This window comes from Anabas testudineus, chromosome 12 (genome assembly GCF_900324465.2).
Source record: "Anabas testudineus chromosome 12, fAnaTes1.2, whole genome shotgun sequence".
NCBI classification, from domain to species: domain Eukaryota; kingdom Metazoa; phylum Chordata; class Actinopteri; order Anabantiformes; family Anabantidae; genus Anabas; species Anabas testudineus.
In genome coordinates, this window is record NC_046621.1 from 5,441,793 (window position 1) to 5,467,711 (window position 25,919).

At 39.3% G+C, this 25,919-nt stretch overlaps 1 protein-coding gene across 2 annotated transcripts in view; it reads right to left on the bottom strand.

The window, feature by feature from the left end:
- Positions 1–7,898: 7,898 nt before the first annotated feature.
- LOC113158038 (netrin-G2) overlaps positions 7,899–25,919 on the bottom strand; it is a 53,969-nt gene continuing 35,948 nt past the window's right edge. For both annotated transcript variants that reach the window (XM_026353698.1, XM_026353699.1), the window contains exons 6-8: positions 13,518–13,685; positions 10,523–10,657; positions 7,899–9,399 (exon numbers count right to left, since the gene is read on the bottom strand). In XM_026353698.1, coding sequence (XP_026209483.1) covers positions 9,176–9,399; positions 10,523–10,657; positions 13,518–13,685 — 527 coding nt within the window. In that variant the 3' untranslated portion in view covers positions 7,899–9,175. The remainder of the gene's footprint in view (positions 9,400–10,522; positions 10,658–13,517; positions 13,686–25,919) is intronic.

Genomic DNA, 25,919 nt, shown 5'->3' on the forward strand with positions numbered 1-25,919 from the left:
GCTCAAGTGGTCGACTTCTATTCTGTATTTCTGGATTTATCCAGGAGGACAGATAGAAAGGGGTTCCATCATATCGTGGACTAAGCACGGTCATCAAGTGTCAGCATTTGTAAAGTTTTGAATGCCAAAGGCTTCTGCAACCTTTCAAAGGTTAATGAATTCAGTCATTAGAATTCGGGTTAACAAGCGCTGTAACATACATTGATGATGTGGTCGCTTTCAGTGAGTCATGGGAGAATCACATAAGTCAGATCAGGAACTAGTTTTTAGCTCTCAAACAGACAGAGCTTGTTGTAAATTTGTCAAAATGAGAATTTGGGGTTTGGGAGAGTTTCAGGTGTCCCATCTGCAACAGTACATGTAATAATTTTGAATGACATGAAAAAACACGTAATTAGAGAGATGAGTAGAGTGGAATTTATGAAAGAGGATTATCAACAGCATACCCTGCTTGTCCTCTTTAGGTTTGCCAAGCACTTTGCCAACAGCTTGATGTTAGAGCCCCTTGAGACTAATGAAGAGGAGCTTTGACAATATCTTAGCCTCCAGTCAGTGAAGCCCCTCTGACATGATGCAGTTTAAAGAGGCAGAACAAGGATCAGTTCAAACACACAACCAATGAATTGTTTACCCACTGAATGTGTTACTGCTACCGCTAAAAAACAATTCGAACCCATCAATAAGTCGCTATAAAACATGAGAGTGAGTAAGTTAGATGCACAAACATATTTCACATCACTCCCTTTGATGCTCTGTGGTATTTCCAGATGATCCTGGGGGGACTGTGCTGCTGTTTTCAGGCTTGTACAGTATCTGATGCCGTTGGTGCAGATCACAGATTCAATTTAGCATAAACATACCATTAGAAGATTTAACACAAACACTGTGTTATTGTATTTTATATTGACATATAACTGTAGCATATAAACCATATAAACCAAATAAACCAAACAGCGCTGAACTGGAATTTGTGCCAATTTTGGCAAAACTTTGAAGTATAGAGTACATTATTTTTAATATATTTTGTTAAAATATTAAGCACATCAACCATCTCTTTTTAACATTTCATGTTGGTAAAGTTAATAGTCTGATAGAACCTCACGTTCAATAACTTGACTAACTTTAATTGTACAATTGACCAGTTTTCATTGAGTTTCTTCAAACGAGTGAAACAGCGCCTCCCCTGTTTGTAACGCCAGTCAATGTGTCCAGCCTGTGTGGTCAATGAGGGTATTACACTCTTAACATCGAGGCACGCGTGTCGATTGAACACCAGGTGCAGTTCCACCTTTAATTAAAACCAGTGTTAAATCTTACAGGTTACCTTTCCGCCGACATAATCCTGCTACTCTTACCCTTAAACAACACTTAAACTAATAAAGAGGGCGCTGGACAAAAGGAAGAAACTCTAAAATAAACCTTACACTAAGTAGTAGAAAGGAACCACAAAGTTATATAAAACCAAATAAAAACACCATCACAGCAACTAGTGGAACATTATACGGGAAAATATATATCTACATTCATTCATCTTCATGACAGAGAGGAAACTAGGATTCCACCTTAAATAAGGTGAGTTGAAAACATCGTCTTTGTCTTTGTGTGTATTTTTTTATGTTATGTTTTAATTTGTGATACTTTATTCCAACGCAGTGTGCGTATTTAAATCGTAACATGGCCCTTTGTTTTCTAGCCTGGATACATATTTTTTTTATAAATCTGTATATATACTTTACAAATGTCTGTAAATATTTGGAAATGTCAGATTTAGATTTTTCAGAACAGATGCCATTATTATATTAATAAATAGGCATCTTCAGTAGCATGCGTTCGTCATGAGAGATCATCTCCAAAGTTCACATGCTTACACAGTTTGACACTAATCAGCTTCATTAAATGTGTGTCTGAAACTCCATTTGCTGGAGGTTTGATCAGCCCAGCTGCTCCACACTCTGTTTTGAATCCTGTCAAATGATTGTGAAACGAATTTACTCATCACCCGCAAAAAGCATTCACTCTGCTGCTGTATTAATATGCAATCATTTTTCATATAAGGCCAATATTGTCTCTGTATCTATTTATATGTGTGAAGCTGTGTGAGCTGACTTTTTCAGACATATCAGATGGCAGGACTACTACTCCAAAGCAATCTTAATTTGCTCCCTGAAAGCCTGCAGACATCCTGAAAGCATTGCAGCATTTACCAAAACATTAAGTAAGACAGAAAAAGATGCGTTTCACAGCACTGTCTGTGCCAGTTTGACGGAGACACTATCAAAGCTTAACACAGAAAACTCCATGAAAATCACTGTGGTTGTTGCTACCAACAAATATTTAAACATTGTTAGAAGTCACATTTATGAGCTCCAAGCGGCTGGCATCTGGTCTTCTGTCTCCACGCTGCTGTGCCTCTGCAGGAGCAGCGTAGAGGGCAGATATTGTAACCCTATGGTTTACAGCTGGCATTTGGAGCTCTGATGTCAGCCCCACTCATACTCTGAGCCTGACAGCTTAGTGAATTGACATAGCTTTCATCTTTTGGATAGAAACATGGGTATTTTGAGGGTTACGTACTGCACAGCAGCAGACGTGTATGTCAGCGTCTTTGAAATGTGGGACGGATGCTTCAGAAGGGCCTATAGTGGCTAAAGGTCACTGTTAGAAACAATGCAAAGACAATGGAAGACAGCCAAACTAAAGCTTGCTGTGTCCCTCTTCACTTGTTTATTTACCAAACAAACTAAACATTATTTTTCATAAAATGTGATCTGATCTTCATTTAAGTCAAGAGTATTAACAAATATGATGTGCACATAAACGCTGAGGACCTGAGTCAGGGGTCTGAATCAGTCTAATTTGGTGGGACCTTTCTTGGGTGTCGGCTGTGTGTCAGTATTTTCAGGATTTGAATCCCATCGCGGCTGCTTGTTAGGCTGGTATACTTGCTTTTGGCCTCTGTGTGTGTATGACCAACAGCCACCAGTGTGTAAGGGTCCAGACGGACTCTCTCTGCAGAGCCAATGTGGACATTCTGTGAGTTGGTTTGGAAATAGTGTGGAATATATCACCAGTTGTAGCATGAATAGGAAGGTGTATGTCTGTAGTGTGAGGATGGATCAGTCAGAGGGCAAACAGAAAGCAGGAATTGACCTTGAGGCTTGCACATGTGACATACTCCAACCTCTGGCAGAGGTTACTCAACTCTTCTGTACTGTCCTCTCTGCAGTACTGCATAACTGTGTTGTCCCGGTTGTTTCTGTGACACTGTGGGCCATTGTAAATTTAGGGGTATTGGTATTCATGATGATCATTCTGTCTTACCCACACTTTCTATGGCTTTTTATTGGTCTTTCAGGAACTGTGTGCTGGAGGCTTGTGCCCAGCACTTTTTATGTCTAGCAGCGCCTCTGGGTGACTTTACAGATTTCTTTAAGCTCAGCCTCAGGCTAGATGCCTCAGGTAGACACCTCATCAACATGAGTGATGGGAACTTGACCAGCTACTTCGGCAGGGAGACTGGGACTAGATTCTGCCAACTCAGGGCGTAAAAATTGCATATTATGTATGGAATTTAATTATAATATGGTTCAGTTTCCATTTAAAATTGTAATTGACATTATTGTTTTTGTAAGTCATTGGAAGGAGCACCTTCGTGAGTGTGTGTTCACGTGTAAAGAGCCCTGGCTAAGGAACATGCCGTATGTGCACCATACACCAGTCGATGTCAGACCTTTAACACCAACTGGAGGTTGTTGCATCCATGCTGGTAATGTATAAATTATTCATGCATATTACATATGCAGTTTTATTCAGTGATTTTTCACAGGTTCAAATCTGCTACTGCACCACTGGTGGCAGCAGGTGGAGTTTTCAAGTATAGTTTAGTATAGATATAATTGCAGTTATCTGACTTCACCTACAGTATTTAATCTGAGTACATGGTAAGCACCATGTTTGTCAGGAGAGTCTATGTCATGTAGACGGAAACATGTCAATGTTACAATATGTGTGATATAAGTTGTTTACTGATTATCTACTAATTGTATGTACATGTAAATGAAAAGAGCGCTAATGTAGCATCTCATTAAGTTACATAAGAACCACCTCATTTGGCTTTGGCTGTCCTGTGGACACAAAAAACGTCAAACAAAGAGTTTTTAGATATAAATGTTTCTCTCTCTTCTATTTTTAAATTACAAATAAGACAAATTTAAAATGTGGGAATGCATAAGCTGCATCTGAGCTAGGGAATTTTGGTATTCTGCTATCATGTGCATCTTCAGCTGTGTATTTTTGAACTGGTTAGAATGGGTTTCTTCTTCTAAAGTTGGGTGCAGCGATGTGGGAATGTGTGTGTACAAAGAGTAAGACTTCAAAACACAAGGTTTTTGAGCCACACCGAGCCGACACTACCCTCCCAAAAAACATGACCTGAGGGATTCTGCCTCGCAAAGGTTTGCTGTACCGCTAACCCTACATGTTTTTACGAAAGATGATGAAACACGATATCAGCTCTAGTGAAACCCCAGAGAAATGCATAACTCTAGAAGCCAAATCAGGTCATGTACTGGAGAGATGGTGTGAGTGGCAGAGACCCGTGGGCACACATGGCGAAGGTAACCAGCTTCCTCAAAATAGGATGCCTGAAAAAGAAAATTTTAGGGCAATCAGATTCTATCCAATCCACTGATGAAAATGATCCAAACAAGAGGCAGTGGTGCAGCTGGGAAAACAGTGCAGAGATGACAGGGACAAATAGTTTGGTGAAAAATGTCTCTGAGTCGCATTCAAGAGGATGCAAATAGGCCAAAAACAAACTATTTCAGCCCCTGCTCTCCCATGTGTGTGATCTCTTACACAGACACACACAGCAGCGTTGGCAGGTGATACGTTTTACCTTTAAGTCAATGTAGTGTATGTGATCAGATGATGTGCCATGTTCATAGAATGGCTGTGAAAGCATGTACTCATATCTGTATCTGCAGTGCTACCTGCTCTCATTCTCTTTATATTTAATAAACACGGCTGTCTCGCATTATGTGCCTGACCACGTTCAAATTTACTTAAACGCCTACTTACTCTATTAAGCGATAAATAGATTAAACGTAATTTAAAGATGATTTCGAGGCTCTTTTACATGCATTATTTAGCTATTCAGAGGTGAGATAAAAAGAGGAGCTTTCTGTTGTTCAGAGAGTTTATTCTCATCCATTTTTTATGTATATCTCTGGGTTCATCTCAAAGCAACAAAGCACAGTCTTGCTCCATTTTAAATTAATTAGGTAGGTTGATCCCAAAGTTTATTTACTGCTGGAATAAAATGAATCAGCTTTGTCTTGAATTTAGGTACAATTTGTTAGTTCCAGTTGTATTTACCAGATTTGATTCTTAACAGTGTGAGTTTATATTGATGTATTCATGTAATGTTAATGTTCTAATTTGTTAAATGTCAGCAACGATTATTTCTGTACATAAACATTTAAATGGAAAATGCCAATGCGGGTTGTTACAAGTTCACAGATATGTAAATTCACTAGATGTGCTTTCATTAGACAGTGCACAAATATACCTTTCAGAAGGATCCTGTAGCTTTAATGTATTTCACAGAATCCCTTCTTTTCCAATGAATATCAATCTGCATTCAATTTGTCCAGCTGAATGCACTGCAAATTTGCAATTGCTTGGCTAATTTCCTTCATCAGACAATCCAAAAGCAGCACAAAGGTCTGTTGTTTTGTACTGCTTGGACTGGCCGGCACAGGACAGACTCCTGATCAAATATGGCGGCACGACACATTGAAGCTGCATCACAGGACCTGATGTGGCATCAATGTGTAGAGGACTTAAGATGGTGGTGTTTTTCTTAATACTTTTAGACAGAATTGGGAAAGGTAGTTTCCTCTGCTTCCAGTTTTAGAAAACTAACTGGTTTCAGTTAGTTAGTCCAAATTCAACTTTTATTTTGACTGATTAAAACACTGAGGCTGATCTGTAACTTTAAGTAAGTCACAGCCCTGTCCAGTTGGTGCTGAGCATCCACATTAATTATCTTTGTCTACTCTTGTCTTTGATCTCACCTGCATGACCTCGCTGTCTGTCTGGCTTTACCTATTGCATCACTTTACTTCTTCTGTGGCATCATGCTCGAATAGACCGAGACATCTGCCTGTTACAGCCATAGCATGTAGTGTTTTTTAAAACATCTTTTTGTGAAGAGGTGCTGTTAAAGCCTCCCATGAAGTCCAACTCAATGAGCAGCATCGGCAGCAGTAATTTTACAAGTGTCAGAGGGAGGCTCTCCCTTTTAACTAGTCACAATTTCTGCTTTAGTAGTAAATTCTCCTACTTCTTACTCATTGAAATTTGATAGACTAATACTTGAAGGGCTTGACAGAGCGTACCAGAGTCTATTTGGCAGTAGATGAGCACAGTTAAACAGGTAGATAGAGGTCTGTTCAAAGCAGAGTGGGCTGATTCTAAGTGTCATACATACATTTGCTTAAATTTCATATTGCAGGCTTACATATGTCTTATCATAAAAAAACTAAGACAATATGATGGGGAGAAATGTATTATAATGGATAACGGATTACTATTCATAAGCCTGTCTGTCAAAATGAAGGACAACAAGAAAGTCTAACACAACCTCTGCAGTATACTGCAGTATGTTTTCTTCTGGCTATGAGTACTACCTGCTCTTTGATCCATGATGGGTTCCTCTACATCATTTCTCAACATTTCCAAACCATTCCCTCTAAAGTCTCCGTTCTTGACACCATTTAGGTGCAGTTGGGATGAGACTACTGTGTTTTGTGATTCTCTTTTCCTTTGAGGAATGTGCTTAAAAATCTTTTAGGTACAGTGAAAGGCTCCCTCTGACTGCTATATATATTCTATACATATATATTTGCTCTCTGTCTTCATTTTAATTACTGTATTTTAAAAATATTTAGTTTCTTTTTGTTGTTGTTTTGTGTGCTTGGTTTTCTTTGTATGAGTGTCTGAATTGAGGCCCTCTAGAAAACAAGATGGCTCGTCTCAGAGGGTTTATCCTGATATGATCAAATTTTCCTAAACTTGTCATTATTTAACAGTTTCTGTTTTCAGAAGAGGAAGGAATTGGCCTATTTCTCTCATAGCTTATGTGATAGATTCTAAAATCATCTAAACCAAATCTTGTTTTCCCTTGGTCACAAGTTGTTTGCACTGCTTCACTTAATCATTAATGCATGCAGTACATTTTCTTCTGGCTACAAGTCCTACCTGCTCTTTGATGCACAATGAAATGCCTTCCTTTACATCATTGCTCAATGTTCTACATCCATAAACTATTCCCTCCAAAGTCTCAGTTCTTGACACCATTCAGGCTCAGAAGGGATGAGCCCTACACACAGAATAGCTAATACAGCTACCGCCAGCTCAGAAAGAGGGGGGTAATACCAGAATCCCTGTCTTGTCATTTCTCACAGGCTTAGTCTCACTTTTATCTTTGATGTACACTGTATCCCGGTGTAATGCAGCATTCATGTCTCTTTATCCACTGTGTACCTGGGCTGACTCAGCAATAGAACATTTCTCAGTGAAGTGATGTTGTAGTTTTGCTAAGGAAAAACCTGAAAGACATTTTTGCCAGACACAATGTGTTCCTGGAACAGCCTCGCAAACAGTGATCAGTTAAAGATGACAAATATGGTCTCTGGGATGGTTGCTCAGTCCCTCAGGATCATTGCAAATGAGTGCATCTCCACTATTTATATTATGTAAGATATTTTTTAATTAGCCCATTACTTTTGGTGCATCTGCAAATGACATTTCATATAAAAAACTCTTTTCATATTTTGTCAGAATAAAATAATTTATATTCTCTTGACAGGAAATCAGTTCTTTGTGATTGTCAGACTCCAAGAATTCTAATTGGAATAAACCGTTTGCGGTAATATGCATTCAACACCATGTACAGAGTGAATGAAATAGATCAAATGAATGGATTGACGTTCTCTTGTCTCAACTAGAACTAACGCCACCCCTCATCCCTGTAAAGATGTAAAACGCGTGTAATCATGGACACAAGATTGAAAAAGTACAAGCAAGAAGGCAAATAACAGTCATATTTACTGCAAGGTTTACACACAGCGTAATAAAATGCTCATTTGGAATAGTTGTAAATGTCATTTTTATAATTTATTATAACTCCAAACAAAAATAATTTCTACAAAAAATATTCAAATAATGTCATAATATTTATACGTGGTTGATATCTTTATTCTCTCTCTTTTTTTAGACTTCTGATAAGTTAAATTCTGTTAAACTCTGCTTCCTGAATACTGTGTGAAGATTAAATCTTGCTAAGTGTGGCAACAATCACTCATTCCTATAACAACCATAATAGTGACTAGATTTTTATAATTTGTAACCCCTCCCCCCAGATATTATATAATATGTATAATCTCAGAGACTGTTAGTGGGCACATTAGATACAATGACTGAAGATATAATAATAAAAAAAAAATGCAGCAGAAATAGAATAAATGTAAAATCTTGAAAAAGTCTCATCTTATGGAAAGAAATGAAACCTGGGTAATATACTGTATAGGCCTCAGCAGCAGGATCAAAAGCGCACCTCGCCTACTAACCCCTCCTTCGTTTCGACACGTCGTCCCCTGATTGAGTCTGACCACAGACGCGTGGTAACGGAGGTGAGATCCTCAACTCAACCAACAAAATAAAGAAATAAAGAAAGAAAAGGTTGTGGTTACAACAGCCATTCCCTTTGAAGTGAAACAGTGGTGATTTAAGTGTTCTCTTTATGCTTTTTGGTTTGATGCACATTGCTCCAGCTCAGGAATAAAGGGAACAGTGGTTGGTATGATATTTCCCCCTTCACCTGCATCTCTTCTCTCTGACGTCACTCCCCTCTTTACTCTGTTTGTCCTTCTCACACCTGAGCACATACTCTGTATCATAACAGTCAGTGAGGCGCGTGTGTGTGTACGTGTGTTCAAAAGGAGAGTGGGGCTAGTTAGTGTGGTTTAAGTGTGTGCGCTTATGCGGGTGCTGCAGTGTGTTTTTGTTGGATCCACCACTAGACAGTCCTACCCACTTTGGGTCTCGCCTCATGTACACACACACATACACACACTCCTTGGTCTGAGAGGATTTTTTTTTTTTTTTTGGCTCAGTGGGGAGTTAACGTGGCCAGCAGGTGGGCTAGCAGAGTGCAGAGCAGCAGGGTGGCCATGGAGAGGTGCGGCAAAGAGGCGGTGTTGCAGTCCTTGCCCGCCTCGCAGCGGGAGTGTTGGCACAGTACCCCCTTAAACTCTGGAGGACAGATGCACTTCTGGTTCTGGTAGCATGTTCCTCCATTCTGGCACAGGAGCATCTCCTCGTCGCAAATGTTAGCTGTGAGCAGAGATAAAGGCAGACAGAAAGTGCAGCAGAGGAAGACGTGGAGGAAGGGAGTGGGTGAAAGAATCGCAGAGGTAAGAAGAATGAAAGACAAGTTGGGAATAAAGGGGGTGCAGCAAAGTAACAGAGTGACAGGTGGTAAAAGGGTATTGTGGAGTAAAGAGCATAAAGACGAAAGAAAGAAGTATGGCAAAGAGAGAGACAGGAGGGGGAAGATACGGAGGGGCAATGTTAGAAAAAGCATGATAGGAAGCAGAGATACAAGGGAAAGAGTAGAATTCAGGGCAGAAGGAATAAAGAAGAAAAGAAAGCAGGAGGAAGGAAAGAGGCAAGATAAATTCTCCACTCTTTGCCTCAGGGATAACAACAGGTAACACCTGCCTTTTTAGATGTTGCAGCCCTTTTCGCAGTCTGTTTCTTGAGCCTGCACTTTGTCAGGGTCAAATTAAAATCATTATCTCCAACCCAGCAGGATCTACACTACATATGTACATTTGTTAAGTAATGATTGGAGGAACAAATGGCATCATTAAATGCTGGATAAGGCAGGAGGAATGCACAGAGGTAGCTGTACTGCATGAGACACTTGACCTAAAAATGTTCTGAGGAGAAACTGAACTGATCAGGCTTCAGTGACGTGAAGTAATTACATGACCTACCATTTTTTATTACAATAAAGATAATTGGCTCTGTTGCACTGACGTATTCTGAGTAAGATGTCAAATCTAAAACATGTACTGTACTACAATTTACTATAATATGTTCCATGTTATAAATAAAACCATAGTCAAAATGCATGCCCGCACATGGAGGTTTGTTCTTGTGTGTAGGGAGGGTTTATTCAAGACTGAGGAACCTGACTTAATGGTAGATGGGAGAGCATGGCGATCCCCTGTAATGGGGTTAGGGTGTGACAGGGTCATTAATTAAAGGACTAGCTGATGCTGCTAATGAGCAAGATGATCTATTCTCTTAGGAGTAGAAAAATATATTGGGAGATGCATAAGCTAAAATAAGTGTCACAGTGCACTCGCAAAGTTCCCGGAAGACTACATCATTTCTTCAACCCTGGAGTTTTAGGCATAAACCCACTAAAAATCAGCCTCTTCATACTCACGGTAACAGCCTTGTTTCCAGTAGAAGCCCGGCAGACAGTCATCACACTTGGCTCCTATGGCACCGTCTTTACATTGGCAGAAGCCTGTACCATTACACCGGTCGTGAACTGAACCCATCTGGTTGCAGTTGCACTCTGAAGAAAGAGTTTGGTGGAAAAAGAGGGAGTCGTTTAGAAATTCTTGCTTCTTGTCTTTTTATTTAAAAAACACTCAATAATGCAATAATCAGAAAATGAAATTGAAAATGAGAAGAATTGAAAGCTATGGACAAATGAATTAAAAATTTAAAAACTGATATTTCTCATTTATAAAAGACCCTTTGATGTGCCCCTCCATCTTGATCATCGTGGTCAGGTGCATTCTGTTTGCTTTAATTATCCTTGAGATGAGTGTATACCTTGATAAGAGTACAATTTTGGCAAATTGAATTGATTGGACATGGCTTAGAAAGGCAAACACCTGTGTGGTCTCATGATTCACATTGCATGTGAACCACATCACTAACCAAGAAACTCTCTGCAGACCTCTGTGATTGTAATTGTACTCTAATATAGATCAGTGCCAGGGTATAAAATAGATGTGTGGCTAGATATATGACGGGTTATTGTCGCTACTGCTAGAAACAAATATCCAGCTGTTCAAATATTAGTTTGTTAGATAGGTTTTCAATGTGAGATATTGAAAATAATATAATTGAATTGTTAAAATGTGGGAATACAAAGATACAAAATACTATTTCTCAGCTTGGGAGCTCACAAAACACAAAAAGCTGAGTGCCAAATATGTTTTATTAGAAACTGATGTACCACTGATCTAACAAGACATGGAGGGCTTGGTCAGGGCTTGGTTTTTTATCAATTTATGATTAAGTCTACAACATATTTGTTGTATAAAAAGATATGAAGGGGTCTGAAGGATATCTGAAGTGGCTGTAGGTTCAGTCTAATTGTTTGCATTTGTATTCAGATCACAGATTTGCCTTTGGTATGAAGCACTTCAAGGTTTCAGTACCACTGCTTCAGAACCACTATGAAAGTGGAGTGGAGTTTCTCTAAAGAGAAAGATGCTGCAGAGATTCAGACCTGATATTCAAGCTCTGTTCAGCCAGAATTATATTTGCACTTTACCAACATTGTGGTATGACGTAAATCACCAGTCAAGTGATTTTTTTTTTTTTTTTCATTCAAAAACTTAAAACTGTGACAAATGTAATGCAGTTTAGACTAAAATCTACTACGTTCAACAGCTTTTAATAACTATTGGATCCTACCACAACTTTTTGCTGTACTGAAATGTCACATGAAAGATTTTACTCTCAGTTTTCTAGCATTTAACACAAGATGATATTGAATTTCTCAGATACTGAGAAAAAATTATCCCTATATGTAAATTGATTTGATCTGATATGTTAAAAAGCGGCGGACTTGTATAGTTTGCGTTGCATTTGTTAGTCGATAGATAATGGACCTAAGTTTGTCTTGTGACTTCATGTAAGCCAATAACTCAAATAAATCTTTTACTTAAAACAAAATCAAATTTACAAATGTATTTAAAAATGGAACTATAAAATATTCATAAAACAGACGAACAACCGTTGCAATGTCGCTGGCATTCGTGGGTCATACCCAATAGAAGTGTGATTGTATTGTATTGTGTTGTGTGAGCCACTAAGTGTGTATGTGTGTGTGTACACACAAAAATGTATTAGCATTGGAGAGCCCTTTTCTGCTCTGGAGAAGCTGGTGTGAACTGATTTCTGTTTTCTGAGCAATGCTTGGTGTGCCAGTTTGCTGGCAGATGAGCTAATGGGGCCTTATTTGTGCTGACTCCAAGGCCTAGCCCTGTGTGCTGCGTGAATTTACCCTCCAACCCCCTGCAGTCCACATACAGATGGATCCAAATCAACACCAGATTTTAGCTCCTCCAAAATGCAGTGACCTTTTCCTAGGGCATGACCTTAATAAGCGTAAAAACATTTAGATCACTGAAAGCTGTATATTTATCAGTAGTACAGTCCAACATGTTTTGTTTCATTGTTTAGCTCTGTGCTCTGTACATTTTAAATAAAGATTATCTTTCAGTGTTTGCATCAGTATTAAGTGACTTAGAGAGTTAGACCCTAACCTTAAACATATTTATACACATAGTGGTAAACCTGCCGTTGTAGGGCAATACAGCAGGGCCATTACCCTAAACACACAAAAAAATAATGTATGTGTAATAAATTCTTAAATGTCTTTACTGCAACTTGTTGCTAAAATAACACAGATTTACTGTATCATCTACTCATAAAAGCACTTTTTCTATTACAGAACAATCTTAGCAATTGTTTGGAGTCATATTTATTGCTACCCTTCACATAGAACATAGAAAAACTTTATGTTTATCAGAACATTTTAGTTTGTCTGCTACAGCTGAGGCAAAAGGCAGAGTTTGTGGGCTGTACAACAAAAACCGATTTGAGTTTAAAACTGCCAAAGTGCCCCATGGAGCTGTGGCCGATCACTGGTTGTATTAGTTTGACTGTGAGTGATGCCTTTCACACTGAGGAGCGGCTTTAAGTTTATGTTAACCTGTACAATGCTGTGTTTGGTTCCCCAAAGGTACAACACACTTTACAAAAAGCTACATTTTCTATTCAACGGATGCAAATAAGCGCACTCAACTTGAATCTTAACAGCGCTTTGGTCTATATTCATATTCATGGTTTCTTTAAAATCCTTTGTGCTGGAGTCGAGCAGCAACAACAATAATGCCTCAAAAAGGAAAAGTATGTGTTGAAACTTCTCTACAAGACTTCTCTTCCAAGATATGGTGATTTCTGGATTACAAAAAAAAACTCCTGAGTGGGTGGTTGAATTATAAAAGCAGATTCAACAGCAGCATCACTTTGTGTGCTGCACCTGTCAGTTACACTCCACACACTACTTTGTACCACCGTGCTGACACCACACTATCCCCCTCCACGCACTCACTGTCCCCCAGCAGACTGACCGATGCAGACGCTCTCATCATCCAGTTCAGCAGAGGCGTTGCGGAAGTATCCCAGTCTGCAGTGTTGGCAGTTCTGGCCCCTGGTGTTGTGCTTACAGCTGACGCATGTGACGATGTTCAGGTAGTCGATGTAGCTGCAGCGGTTGGAGTGACCGTAACACTCACAGTCTAGAAGAGAAGAGACAGATCCAGGTTTCTCTCTTATAGGCATATATATTAAAATGATGAATGAATGAGGTTTTTTTTAAGCCTATACATTCTCATACAATGCCCCCATGATTTGCACTATACGTTCATGTTTCCTTTCTGACTTTATATCAGTTCAATAAAGACAAGACCACACCCTCTCCATTACTACATACACAAGTTTGCTGAGTCTGCTTCGCTGCACTGCACTGATTACTGATGGGAATTCCACTATCCTGTGTGTGTGAGTGTGTGTACATGCTTGTTTGTTTAATTGCGTCTGGGAATTTAATTGCATTACTGGACAAGGAGATTACAAGCTAGAGAATCATAACCAAGGGAGTTTGAGGTTAGTGAAACAGCTCAGTGGCTCTGCGTTTTCAGGCTGACAAAACTGATCTGACCCTGATTAACCTGACAGAAAACCTCTGCTGCCTCTCTGTTTTTTAACTGTTTGTTCTTCATTCCCACAGACTTAAATTCTCTTTCATACAGAGCTGCACGATCAGAGCTCTTAATTAAATTTTCTCTTTGTAATTCATAAATTATCTGAGTGGATTAGATTGCAGGTTTTATTCTACCTGCTTGAACACTTGATAAATGAAGACGTTCACACCTTAAAACCAAAGGTAAAAGAAATTATTCTTTGGAGAATGGTGCCAGACTTTTATATAATTTTTTACATTTAAATGAAAATGAAAGCTGATATCATTTACATCTCCATTGTGTGCAGTGCAGAAGAATGTGGAGGGGTATTACTGTACATCCTCACAACAATTATCTTGGCTGAGGTTGGTGCCTAATTAAGGCTTTATTAAGCTTTAGAAGTTGGATGCAATAGTGTGCTGCAAGGCATCACTGTCCTCTAAAGAGGGGTTTACCAGGCATGTTTATGCAAATACACATTTAAATGCGCATAAAAAAGTAAGAGTTTAGCTGTTTAATCAGCCGTCACATGATTATTTTATTATTGTTTGGTTGATGATGCCAGCTGAAATATTAATGAGCTGGTTTAAAGGAAGCCAGCGAGAGCAGAACCATAAAGTGCCTTTCTCAGCACTGAGGGAACCATGCTAGCAGTGGGGGAAGAACTGCCTAATTAAATATAAATGGCCAATTACTCCACAGACTAGAGCAGCAATGGGACAGTGTTCCACAGATTAACATTACGAGTCAAGATGCTGCTTTATTGGTATTTATCAATTGTAGATAGTGAGAGACAGTTACAATGAGAGAGAGAGAGAGAGAGAGAGCAGCCTGTGATAGGGTCTGTAAGGTTAAAAAAGTAAATGGTTTGTTTGCTAACAAGCATCTCTCCTAAAATCCATAAATGCAGGCAGCTGTTTGATGGTTTAATATGAATTTAAAGTTGAGATACTTACCTTGATCATGCACATAAAGCAAACACAACCATGAGAGAGTTGCAGATGCACAGGGAAAAGAATGAGCAAAATGAAAAATAGAAATGAAATGCAATGAAAGGAATTTTTCCACAGCTTTTCAACAGGATTGTCTTCATTTTAGTCAAATGACAAAACGCCTTAATAGACTGATCTGTGGATCTAACCAAGCTCAAGTCTCCTGTCTTCACTTTTAGATCACATGCGACTCATGTTGGTATCTTACCTTTGAAATCATCATATATGATCCCAAACAACTGCCTGGCCTGGGGCTCTCCTGAGATCAAAAGTTTCAAAAGCCCTTGAGGAATGAAGGAATCCTTGTCATCACCACATCATTCACTGTACCACAGTCAACAGCACACAGCAGGAGCAGATGAAGCCTAGAGGTTACTATCAGTCCTACAGAGGTTGAACAGATTCCACAATCTACGTTTGAATAAGGGAGGTCACTATGACAAAATCATGGCTGCACCTGTAAAATGTTGTTTTAATTCATATAAATTTAGTAGTTCATTTTTGACAAAAGTAGTTCATTTTTAGCACTTGAAAAATTAAAAGTTGATTCAGGAGCTTTGAACCTAGAGCTGGCAAAACGATTGTACCACATGAGTATTTACCTCTTGGAGGATTAGGTGATGTGATCAAAAAACTCCATATCACCTGCTAAAGTCAAGGTCCTTGTTTTAGTTTTGTGTTCTCGGCCACAGTAATCTCACTCAGCCACTGAAGCAGTTCTTAGTTTAACAACAGCAAAGAGTTTGTGCCACTCTGCAACCTTTGGCTCTTGAAAAGCACAGAACTGCAGAACTGCTCCAAAATGAGGAGCTGGCTCTGAAAAGGGGCAACAGTGAACCCTGTAGTGGGACTGTTTTGGCAGTCGCTGTTTCCAAGGTCAAGAATGAAATCTGGGCAATGTGCTGCAGAAGATTGTGTTAAACGATTATTCTACCCCTGAAATTCTTTTGCCAAATCCAAAACGAAGTTTTACAAATTTAAAAAGAAGACCTAATCCCTTTGCTTATGTTGAAACTGATATAATAAATGTCCTTACAACTGGACCAGGAAAATAACCCTCTCAACCATGGACTCTGAGGAACATGTGGTTATTTATAGCATATGTTCTATTTCATTTATTACCCTCATCTCAATACATTTTTAGGTCCCAAAGTACAGTAACTTACTGTGTGAATCATAGTGCTAATGAACCACACATCCTTCTTCCTTTTCTCTTTTTCCTTACTTCCTACGTCCTCTTTCCCAAAAGTGTATTCGGGTTCTCATGATTCCCTCTCTCCTTCTCTGGTTTTTCCATTGATGCATTACAAAGGTGCAACAACTCTCAAATCAATCTGTATTTAGTAGCACAGATTATATCAGGCAGTTTTACCAAATTAGATTAGAACAACAGCCCTGACAAGACAAGAATCATTTGATTATATACTGTATATCTTATTTTATTTGCTGTACTGTTCTGATGTAAATGATAAAACATGTTATTCACTTTATTCTATACCTAAATTTATACACACACACACACAGACGACTTTTACTGACAGGGTACCATGTTGTTTACGAGATAAATGCAGATCCAGTTGTTCCAGTTTTTATTTTTTACTGTGAGATGCCAAGTTTAACTTGGGGTGAAAATGTTTCTACTGCATATTTAATCTAGTAAGCAACTAATCTGTATATAGCTTCTGTAAATCTACAGGAACACTGCTACCACTAAATGTCAAAGAGATACCTCTCTTTTGAGTGTTTCTCTCTTTCTTTTCTTCCTCCTCCCTATCTTCGCCATGCTCAGGTGAAGTTGTGGTTTTGTGGCCGTGAGTTTCATGTACGTGCCCGTCAAAACTGTGGGCGACTGAACACCACAATTGTTAATTGACATAACAAAAAAATATGAAGCACATTTTATGGCACTGCTGCATGTGAAAGAGATACCTTTGTGTTTTGTGTGTCTTTCCTCCTCATGCTCGGATGAGGTTGTTGTTTTGTGGCCATGAACCTCATGTATATGTTCCTCAGACTTGTGGAGGACTGAAAACCACAGTTGTCATGGAGAAAACCAAGAAAAAACACGAGGAATGAGGAACATTTTGTGACTTTTGACAGTAAAAAAAGTAATTAAACTAGAATTACTGCGAGTTTGTAGACTCATACTGTAATGAGTTCACCAATGAGCTGAAGTGGACAGTTGAAATGAATATTTCAACTACCGGGGGCTCCTGGTAAATTGCATTGACTAGAATGGGACAGATGCAAGGTCACAGTGGTCTTGACCTTTTACCACAGGAATCTAATCAGTTCATCAGGTTTATCCCAATTTTGAAGCAGTCATGTCCTAAAGTGGGACAGCCCAGATAGTGCTGGCGCGGGAGGATAAAAATGACTTTGCATGTTTACCTGGCTTCCTAACTCTTCAGCTGCAGTGAGTGTCTCAGATAAAAATATGACGCCAACTTTAGTGACAAATTTAGATTTTACTCTATAACCTAAGCTTACCGACTAGGCCATTATGTTGTTGAACGGATGCACATTCATCACTTTAGATACATTTCTGCTGTTTACAGTGACCCACTTTAATGCTTGAAGTTGCCAAGTTTATCTCAAGAGGAAATTTTATCCACTGCATATTTAACAGCTACTGTAGTATTTCACAACTATACTGCAGTATGTAAATCTGCAGACTGTTGCACTACTTATAAAACGGATACCTTTTCTTTCTTTATGCATCTCCTCCCCATGTTCATGTGAGGTTGTTGTTGTTTTGTGTCCATGAGACTCATATTCCTCAGACATGTGGGGGACTGAAACAAGCACAGTTTCCACTGTTTAGTTTTCAGGAGCCCAGTACAGCAAGTTGAAATTGTGCTCAAAACAAGACTATTGCTACGTCTACGTACTTCATAAAATAGATACCTTTACTTTCAGCTTTTCTTTCTTTATGCTCCTCATTGTGCTCAGATAAGGTTGTTTTGTGGCCATGGATTTCATGTACATGTCCCACAGACTTGTAGGAGACTGACACGTAAATGTAAGAAGCAAAAATGAAGATAGAATCACTGTTTCCACTTTTCAGTGGCCAAAATGCCACAATAACATATAAAAGAAATACCTTTCCTTTCCTCTTCCTCCTCCTGCCTTTCCTCCCTATGAGCAGGAACTGTTGTTTTGTGCCCATGACCTTCATGCCCCTCAGACATGTGGACAACTAAATACCACAATTATCATGAACATAACAAACAGAAACATCTTATTAAATAAATTAAAAGCTGGTTCTTTCAAATTTAAACCATAATGTCAGTACCAGAAATAGCTCCCTCTTCCTTCTAGAAACAAATTTAGAAACATTTCTAAATTTTTTATAGCCTCAGCTAGTGGTTAAAGTTTCACGACTGCATAGTAAAATACAATATATATGTCTTGAGCACTGCCGAGGTAACTTTTCCATTGCCAACACATAGAAAAAGATAATATTTTCTTTCTTTTTCCCTCCTCTCTTTCTGCCGTCTGTCTTCTGTATTGTGGTCTCATGTGCGTACTTCTCAGATGTGTGGGACTGAGATACCACAGTCTTTACATACTATAGTGCAGATTTTTGCCGGGATCCATTTTTCATTTTTTTCCAAGTACCGCATTAAAACTACAAGAAAATCATCCCTGCTGGATGTAAAAGTACCTTTACTTTCAGTTCGTGTTTCTTTAGGCTCCTCTTCATCATGTTCATGTGAGGTTGTAGTCTTGTGGCCATGACTCCCATGTGTGTGTCCTTCAGACATAGGAGAAACTGAAATGCCACAATTGTCATGAACACAAAAGGATCAACGATCCCATGTTGTGAATTTTTATTTCTGCTGCTTCCACCTACTATTTTTAGCAGCTCTTTTCATTTTTCATTGTGACACTTTTTTTATTTCATTTATCAGCTGCATTTTTACTGCACTACTCTACATATACTACCACATACACACTACCACTGCACATACAATATATGAATGTATATACAGTATAAACATTGCTTCCACTTCATTTATAATGGATACCTTTCCTTTCATTCTCCTGCTCACCACCCCCTTGTGCCCCATGCCCAGATAAGGTTGCAGATTTGTGGCCATGAATCTCATGCAAGTGTCCATCAAAACTGTGGGAAACTGGAACAACACAATTGTCATTGACATAAGGAGCAAGGTTTTACATACAGTACTTTTCTGCTGTTTCTAGTTACCATGGGTCCACTTTACAGTTTATGCTGATCTGCTAATGCAACACAGTTGGTGTAGAAGAACGGAAACACTTAAATTAATCCCATTTCAGAAATATGTTTTCGCTCTAAGTTCTAAATTTAACTTGTGGTTTTTCTAGTCTATACTTTCACCACTAGAGCTAAACTAAAGACAGCTACAGGCTACACTACAGAACATAAAACCTGTACCTTTCCTTTCAGGTTTTGGCTCTTTATGCTCTTCCTCCCTTTTCTCCTCATGTTCAGCAGAGGTTGTCCTGTGGCCATGAGTGTCATGGATATGTTCCTCAGAGTTGTGAGAGACTGACACATTAAAATTAAGAAGCAATACATGTAATGAGTAAACAGTAAATATTTTCTTTACATCATGTTTACAAGAATATTGCTAGAGCCACAGTAATCTATCTGCACATAAGCTACAATCACAAGTACAGGACATTAAATAGATACCTCTTGTCTCAGCTTTTCTTTCTGTATGTTCTTCCTCCATATTCCTCTCGTGCTCAAACAGGGTTGTCGCTTTGTGACCATGAATCTCATGCATGTGGAAATCTGACACACCACAATGCTTGTTACCAATAATGCATTTGTGCTGTTTTTGGTTTTCATCATCAGTTTCCTAGTTTAGCTTGTGTGCAAAGTGTATCTAAGGCAAAGAAAGTATCGTACTTAGTGCGCCGCACATAAACTTTACTGGCAGAACATTGGCACCACTACACATATGACACATACCTCTCTCTTCGTTTTTTCTTTCTCTCTCTTCCTTCATGCCTCCTCCATGCTGAGATAAAGCTGTTGATTTGTGGCCATGAGTCTCAAGTACATGTCCGTCAGACTTGTGGGAGACTGACACAACACAATTGTGACTGAACTGCCAGGCAAAATGTGACACATTGGCTGGAAGTTGCTAATTTGAATTTAGTGCAAATCTCTGTGTGCTATACATTTGTACACTACACTCAAGAGAGGCATAAGATATACCTGTCATATACCTGTCTGTTCTGGTTTTTGCTCGTGGTCCTCATGTTCATCATCTCTTTCCACCGCATGCTCAGATGAGGCTGTGGCTTTGTGGCCGTGAATCTCATGTACGTGTCTGTCAAACTTGTGATAGCCTGACACACCACAGACATTATACATTTCAGAAGGAAAACTTTAATACAGTTCTGCAGCACCAAAAATTATCTATGGTGCATATACATCTACTGTGTTATTCTACGCTACCACATCTAAACGACATACCTGTCGGTTCAGTCATTTTTTCCTTGTCTTCCTCGCTCTCCCTTTTCTCTGAATGCTCAGGTGAGGCTGTTTTGTGGCCATGACTCTCATGTTCTTCAAACTCGTGAAAGACTAAAACATCATAATTGATGTTTTTCATAACAAACACAGATATAAGGTACATTCTATGATGAGATTGCCACTACTACTACTTCTAATTTAGATACCTTTGCTTTCAGCTTTGCCTTCCTCCTCCGTTTCCTCTCTATGCTCTGAGGAGGTCGTTGTTTTATGGCCATGTACATGTCTCTCTGACTTAGAAAAGACTGACACACCATCATTATTATTAACACAGCAAGAAAATGCATTGTTTGAGGTATTTTACATGCTTTTTGTCTCAGCAGCCTTAGCAATTGGAACTTTGTAATTAGGTAGAAAGTTCAGCGGGTAAAGATTACTGATATCGTCTGTCTTTCCCATCTTTCTTCCTCTGAGACCTTGTTTTCCTTTTCTCTTCCTTTTCTTTTCTGTCAGATAGTGGATTGCCCCATCAGGGGCCTCAGCCCTGGGCTTGGGAAAAAGCTGTGAGAGTCAGAAAGGCTTGAGAAACTCCTTCATCACTACACTTTCCCTCTGGGTGTGAAGAAATGACATGTACTTCCTTTTATCTGAATGTCATGAAAATTTTCTGTCTGCTTCTTGTTCTAACTCTTCGTATGTGCTTGTTTCTTTGTTCCCTCCTGTAACGGAATATAAGAATCTGTCTCCGCTCCTATTTTTGTTAATGCATTTATCCAAAATATGAATATTCAAAGGCTGTTATAGACTATTATATTACAGTACCATCTCCTCATGGGCATACATGTTTATGTAGAAATTGTGTTTTCTCTGGTGCAACATTCACACAAACCTTTTCAAATCAATACAAGTAGTAGAGACAACTGTACACACATCCTGCTTTTACTGCATTTTTAATTGTCTCTTGCTCAAGTAAGTTTTTTTCCATCTTATCTCTTTTTCTTTGCATGTTCCACTTTCCCAGGGGGCTTAGTGCCATTCTCAGAATCTTTTGCTTCAGGTTTTTAAGGCTACGGTGAACATAAGTGAAAGAAGAAGAGATGTGAAACTAGTTTTCTTTATGGATCAGGCCTCGTTTTCCTCCTACATTACCTGCAAAACGGGGACAATTCCTCACATCAAAACACAACAATCCTCCTTACAGAGATGACTATGGCTAAATACAGATAACCAATTGCATGAAGCAACCACTCCATGCATATCATTGAGGGACTGATTGTCGGACCTCTAGATAATAGTGCATGCTTCCATCTGTGTTTTCTCTTGAGGTGTTTTTGCACAGGCGATGTACATCTCCATTTGTACTACTTCAGAGAGGGGCATCCTGCAAGCATTCCGCTCCCCTGCAGAGCGTCCCCCTTCAGGCTATCTCCCGCCCACTGGCTCCTCTTCATCCCTCCCCCTCCCTGGGGCTGCATTGAGACAGGATGCCAGCAGCTGTTCTCACAGCACCCTGTACCATTTCACACAACTGGCATCATGCCATCATTACATCTCATCAGTAAGTAACCCTGCTCTACCTCTACTCGTGTCTGACTTTGGCCCCAATAGACCCACTCGCTCACACATCTGTCACGGCTTTACACACACACACAGACACATGCATACTCACGCTGACTGAAAAAAAACTCTCTTGTGGGAAAGTAGGATTTTGTATAACGGTTGTTTCAAAGGCTGATGTAGCACAGCAGTGAGCATAAATGCATTTAATCTCAGTAACTCATGCTGCCTTGGGGGTAGGAGTGATTCGTACTATTCTTGGCATTAATCTCAATCAGGTCAGCCCAAATTGTCTGACATCAGACACTGGCAGGCTGAGTATTTGGGGTTCCCACTTTTTTTACACTGCCTGAACGAGGTGTGTGTGTGTGTGTGTGTGTGTGTGTGAGAGTCTGCTGGGCTTAGTAAACCATGACAGTGATGGAGGTCTTCATCCGCTCCCAGATTGGCAAGTTGACACCATTCCAAAACCAGCAGAAAATGACCTTGATCAATATTTTATCATTTAATTCATAGCTTGACACTTTATATACAGTATTAATGCTGCCCTACAAACACATATTATTTTGTATGGTCCCCCCCCCCAAAATTGAGGTTAAATGTTAGTGGTTGCTTTAGGCCTGATTCTGTCGTTTCCGTTGCCTCTTCAAAACTTTTCATCACTCTAATCCTGTGGCTGCTGCTTCCACAATCTGCTCAGTGTCTCTGAATGATGCAAAGACAATGTCAAATGAACTCAGGCTTTCACCTCCACTGCCGGTGCTCATACACCCTCCCGTTTGGCTCTTTACCCTCCAAACTGCTGCTCACTCACTCGCCCACTTTAACTAGATTTCTCTGTCACTATCTAAATTGAATAAGCTTCTCTGACATGCAATATGATGCCAAGTAACATAAAATTATGATAGCTTGTATATAAGAGCATGTTAGTGACTTTCATCTTCTGAAAATTGTACATTTTAGTTGGGTTCCACACCATGAAACCATCACACTGGCTGGAAATGAAAATGATCTCCTCTTCCTAAATTAGATTATTCTATTTTCTGGGAGCCTCTACTCTACTCTATATCTACTGTTATCTAGACCTATGGGTGTGCCTTACCTTCTGTCTCGCTGTGCCTTGGCTCTGAGTGTTTTTCCTCAGTGTTAAATAGGCTTGTCTGATGGTCAACCTGAGTCCGGGGATGGTGTATGGACTCTAATGTGACTGAATGATGAAGATGATGATCAACAACTGAATGATGTGAGGATTCCTTTGGGACTGCGTGAGACAAATGTGAGTGTTCGGAGATTGTTTCTGAAGGTGTGAGCTCCCATGGTGTCAGGAAAACTCTGTGCTCCTCTGACTGAGAGGATGCTGTAGAAGGGAGAACCTCTGTTATAACAGGAAGTGTGTCAGGTCCTCCCAGGGGTAACAGTGCAGGCTCAAACAAGGGGCTGGTGGGTAACACGTTGTTTGTTAGTGAGCCTGAGCGCTCTGTAATTCAGGTTTCTGCTGGTGGAGCTCTGGTGTCTGTTGCATCACTTTCATGAGGACAGAGAATGTAAGTGCAATGAGGAATGAGGCGGCTAAGACATTAGCATAAGAGATGCTGCCTCAGATTGTTTTTCCAAAGAAAAGCTAGCTTTCCTCTTTTTTTTTTTTTCTTCTCTTCAAATGTACACACTCACACACACATACACACACACACACATTCATATACTTAATACACACTGAAGTGTGAGAACACTAAATGAAAGTGTGATTTCACACTGCTGAGATAGGGTAAACTCTAAAGCTGTTCCACAACCCTTTCACTGCTGGAATATTGTCTTTTTTTCAGCAAAACAGTGACAGTTAAAGGTGTGACTATTGTTAATATGGTTGTAAAATGAAATCACACAGTGTTTGTCAAAGTGTATTACTCTGTTTTACGCTTACAGTGCTGCGTATGGATGTCTGCATATGTGTTTGCACATACTCAGTTTTGTCATCTCTAAATCTGAGAGATGACACTGACAAATAATTGAAATGTTCATTTCACACCTTACATCACCAGTGAATCAATTAACTATAGTACTGTGCAGTGAGCTACTCTAACCACTACACTACTGTTCAAACGTGGGGTCACACAGAAATGTCCTGATCAGAAATACAGTGTAGACATTGTTAATGTAAAACACATTGTAGGTGGAAATACCTTTTTAATGGAATATCTGCAGAGGTGTACAAAGGCCCAACATCAGCAAACATTAGTGCTGACATCTTGTGCTTGCTAATCCATGTTATTATTTTAAAGCAGTTCATCATTAGAAAATATTTTGTTGCTATTTTTATAGCTACAAAATGTATATTTTAATGAAAAGAAACTTCTAAATGACCCCAAACTTTTGAATATAATAAAATGAATACATAAAATTTTCGCTTTTAAGCCGGGACACCAGAACAGTTTAATCATCACAGTGTTTTCTCCCTGTGTGAATCTTAAATCAGTTTGTTAAACCATATTTTCCATTCAGTAGTTCAAGTTAATGAGAGAAAATAAGATAATTGTAATGCTAGACATTGAGCCTTTTTGTTGCCAGTGCTGTTCTTTGTGATCCTTTCCACACACAGAACAGTAACACATGCATGTTTTATAGATAGTTTCTGACATTTTTATTGCAACTAATTTTGCAGACTTTGTATATTACTGCTACACAAAAGGTTTATGATCAGTTATGATCCTTTTATCGAACTTTTTTTTGTTCACTGATTCATAACAGCTACATAACTGAACATACATGCTGTAAACAAATTCATCAAAGCTGCATCGCAACACCACAGCAGCCACATTTAACACTTTAAAACGCTTTGAAAAGTGTTAAAAAAAATGTGTTCAAATCCTTCTGTTCCCCTTAAGACAGTGGGTTTTTCGCTTTCACATTTTCCTTAGAGAGTTGGAAAGCACTGATGAAGACGTGTTGGCCAGGTTAGCAGGGGAGAGCATCTCAGACTAGCAGGAGATCTGGGGTCTTGTAGGCTCTACATCACTAATACCAGGAGTTTACATCATTTTGAAGCCATCACTAAATTACACTATGCAGACTAAGTATCATATAGTTTGCCTACCTTCTCTTAGATCAACATGAGGATTTAGAGAACTTAAAAGTGACTTTTCAAACCCAGAAACCGAGCCATGGAAGCCACTGGGCTCTGTATGTAAAGAAGAAAATGGTGGGGGGTTTGCAAGGTCTTAGTCATTTTGTGTTCTGCAACAGCGCCATCACTTTCTCATGCAATGCAATCAACAATACTGTATAAGCTGATTTATTACATAATCCTCTAACATGTGCCTGTCGGTACAGATGGACTTACTGTCCTATGACACGCACTCACACACAGATACAGACTTAAGCGAGCATACAGTGTTGGTTCATGTGCAGTCGCTGCTCGGACTCATATTCAGGTGACTTTACCGCAAATGCACCTGCACATAATTAGATCATTTGTCGCCTGTATTAATAAAGTCAGAGCAATCCTAACAATGATACTTAATGTCATCTGTCAGTCACAGCATTCTTATCATTTATTACCTGAGTTTAGACATTGATTTAATTCCACACTAATGAAACCACTGCAATTCAGGACCGGTTAACGTTTGCTAGAACAACTAATGGCGACAAATGAGTGACAGCATGGGTGGTATTAATATGTCACATGATTTTCCAGACATGATCCAATCTCCCTGAGTCTAAGGCCAAGTTCAGTTTTAGTAATAATGCAGGGATTTCACTAGACATGAGTGA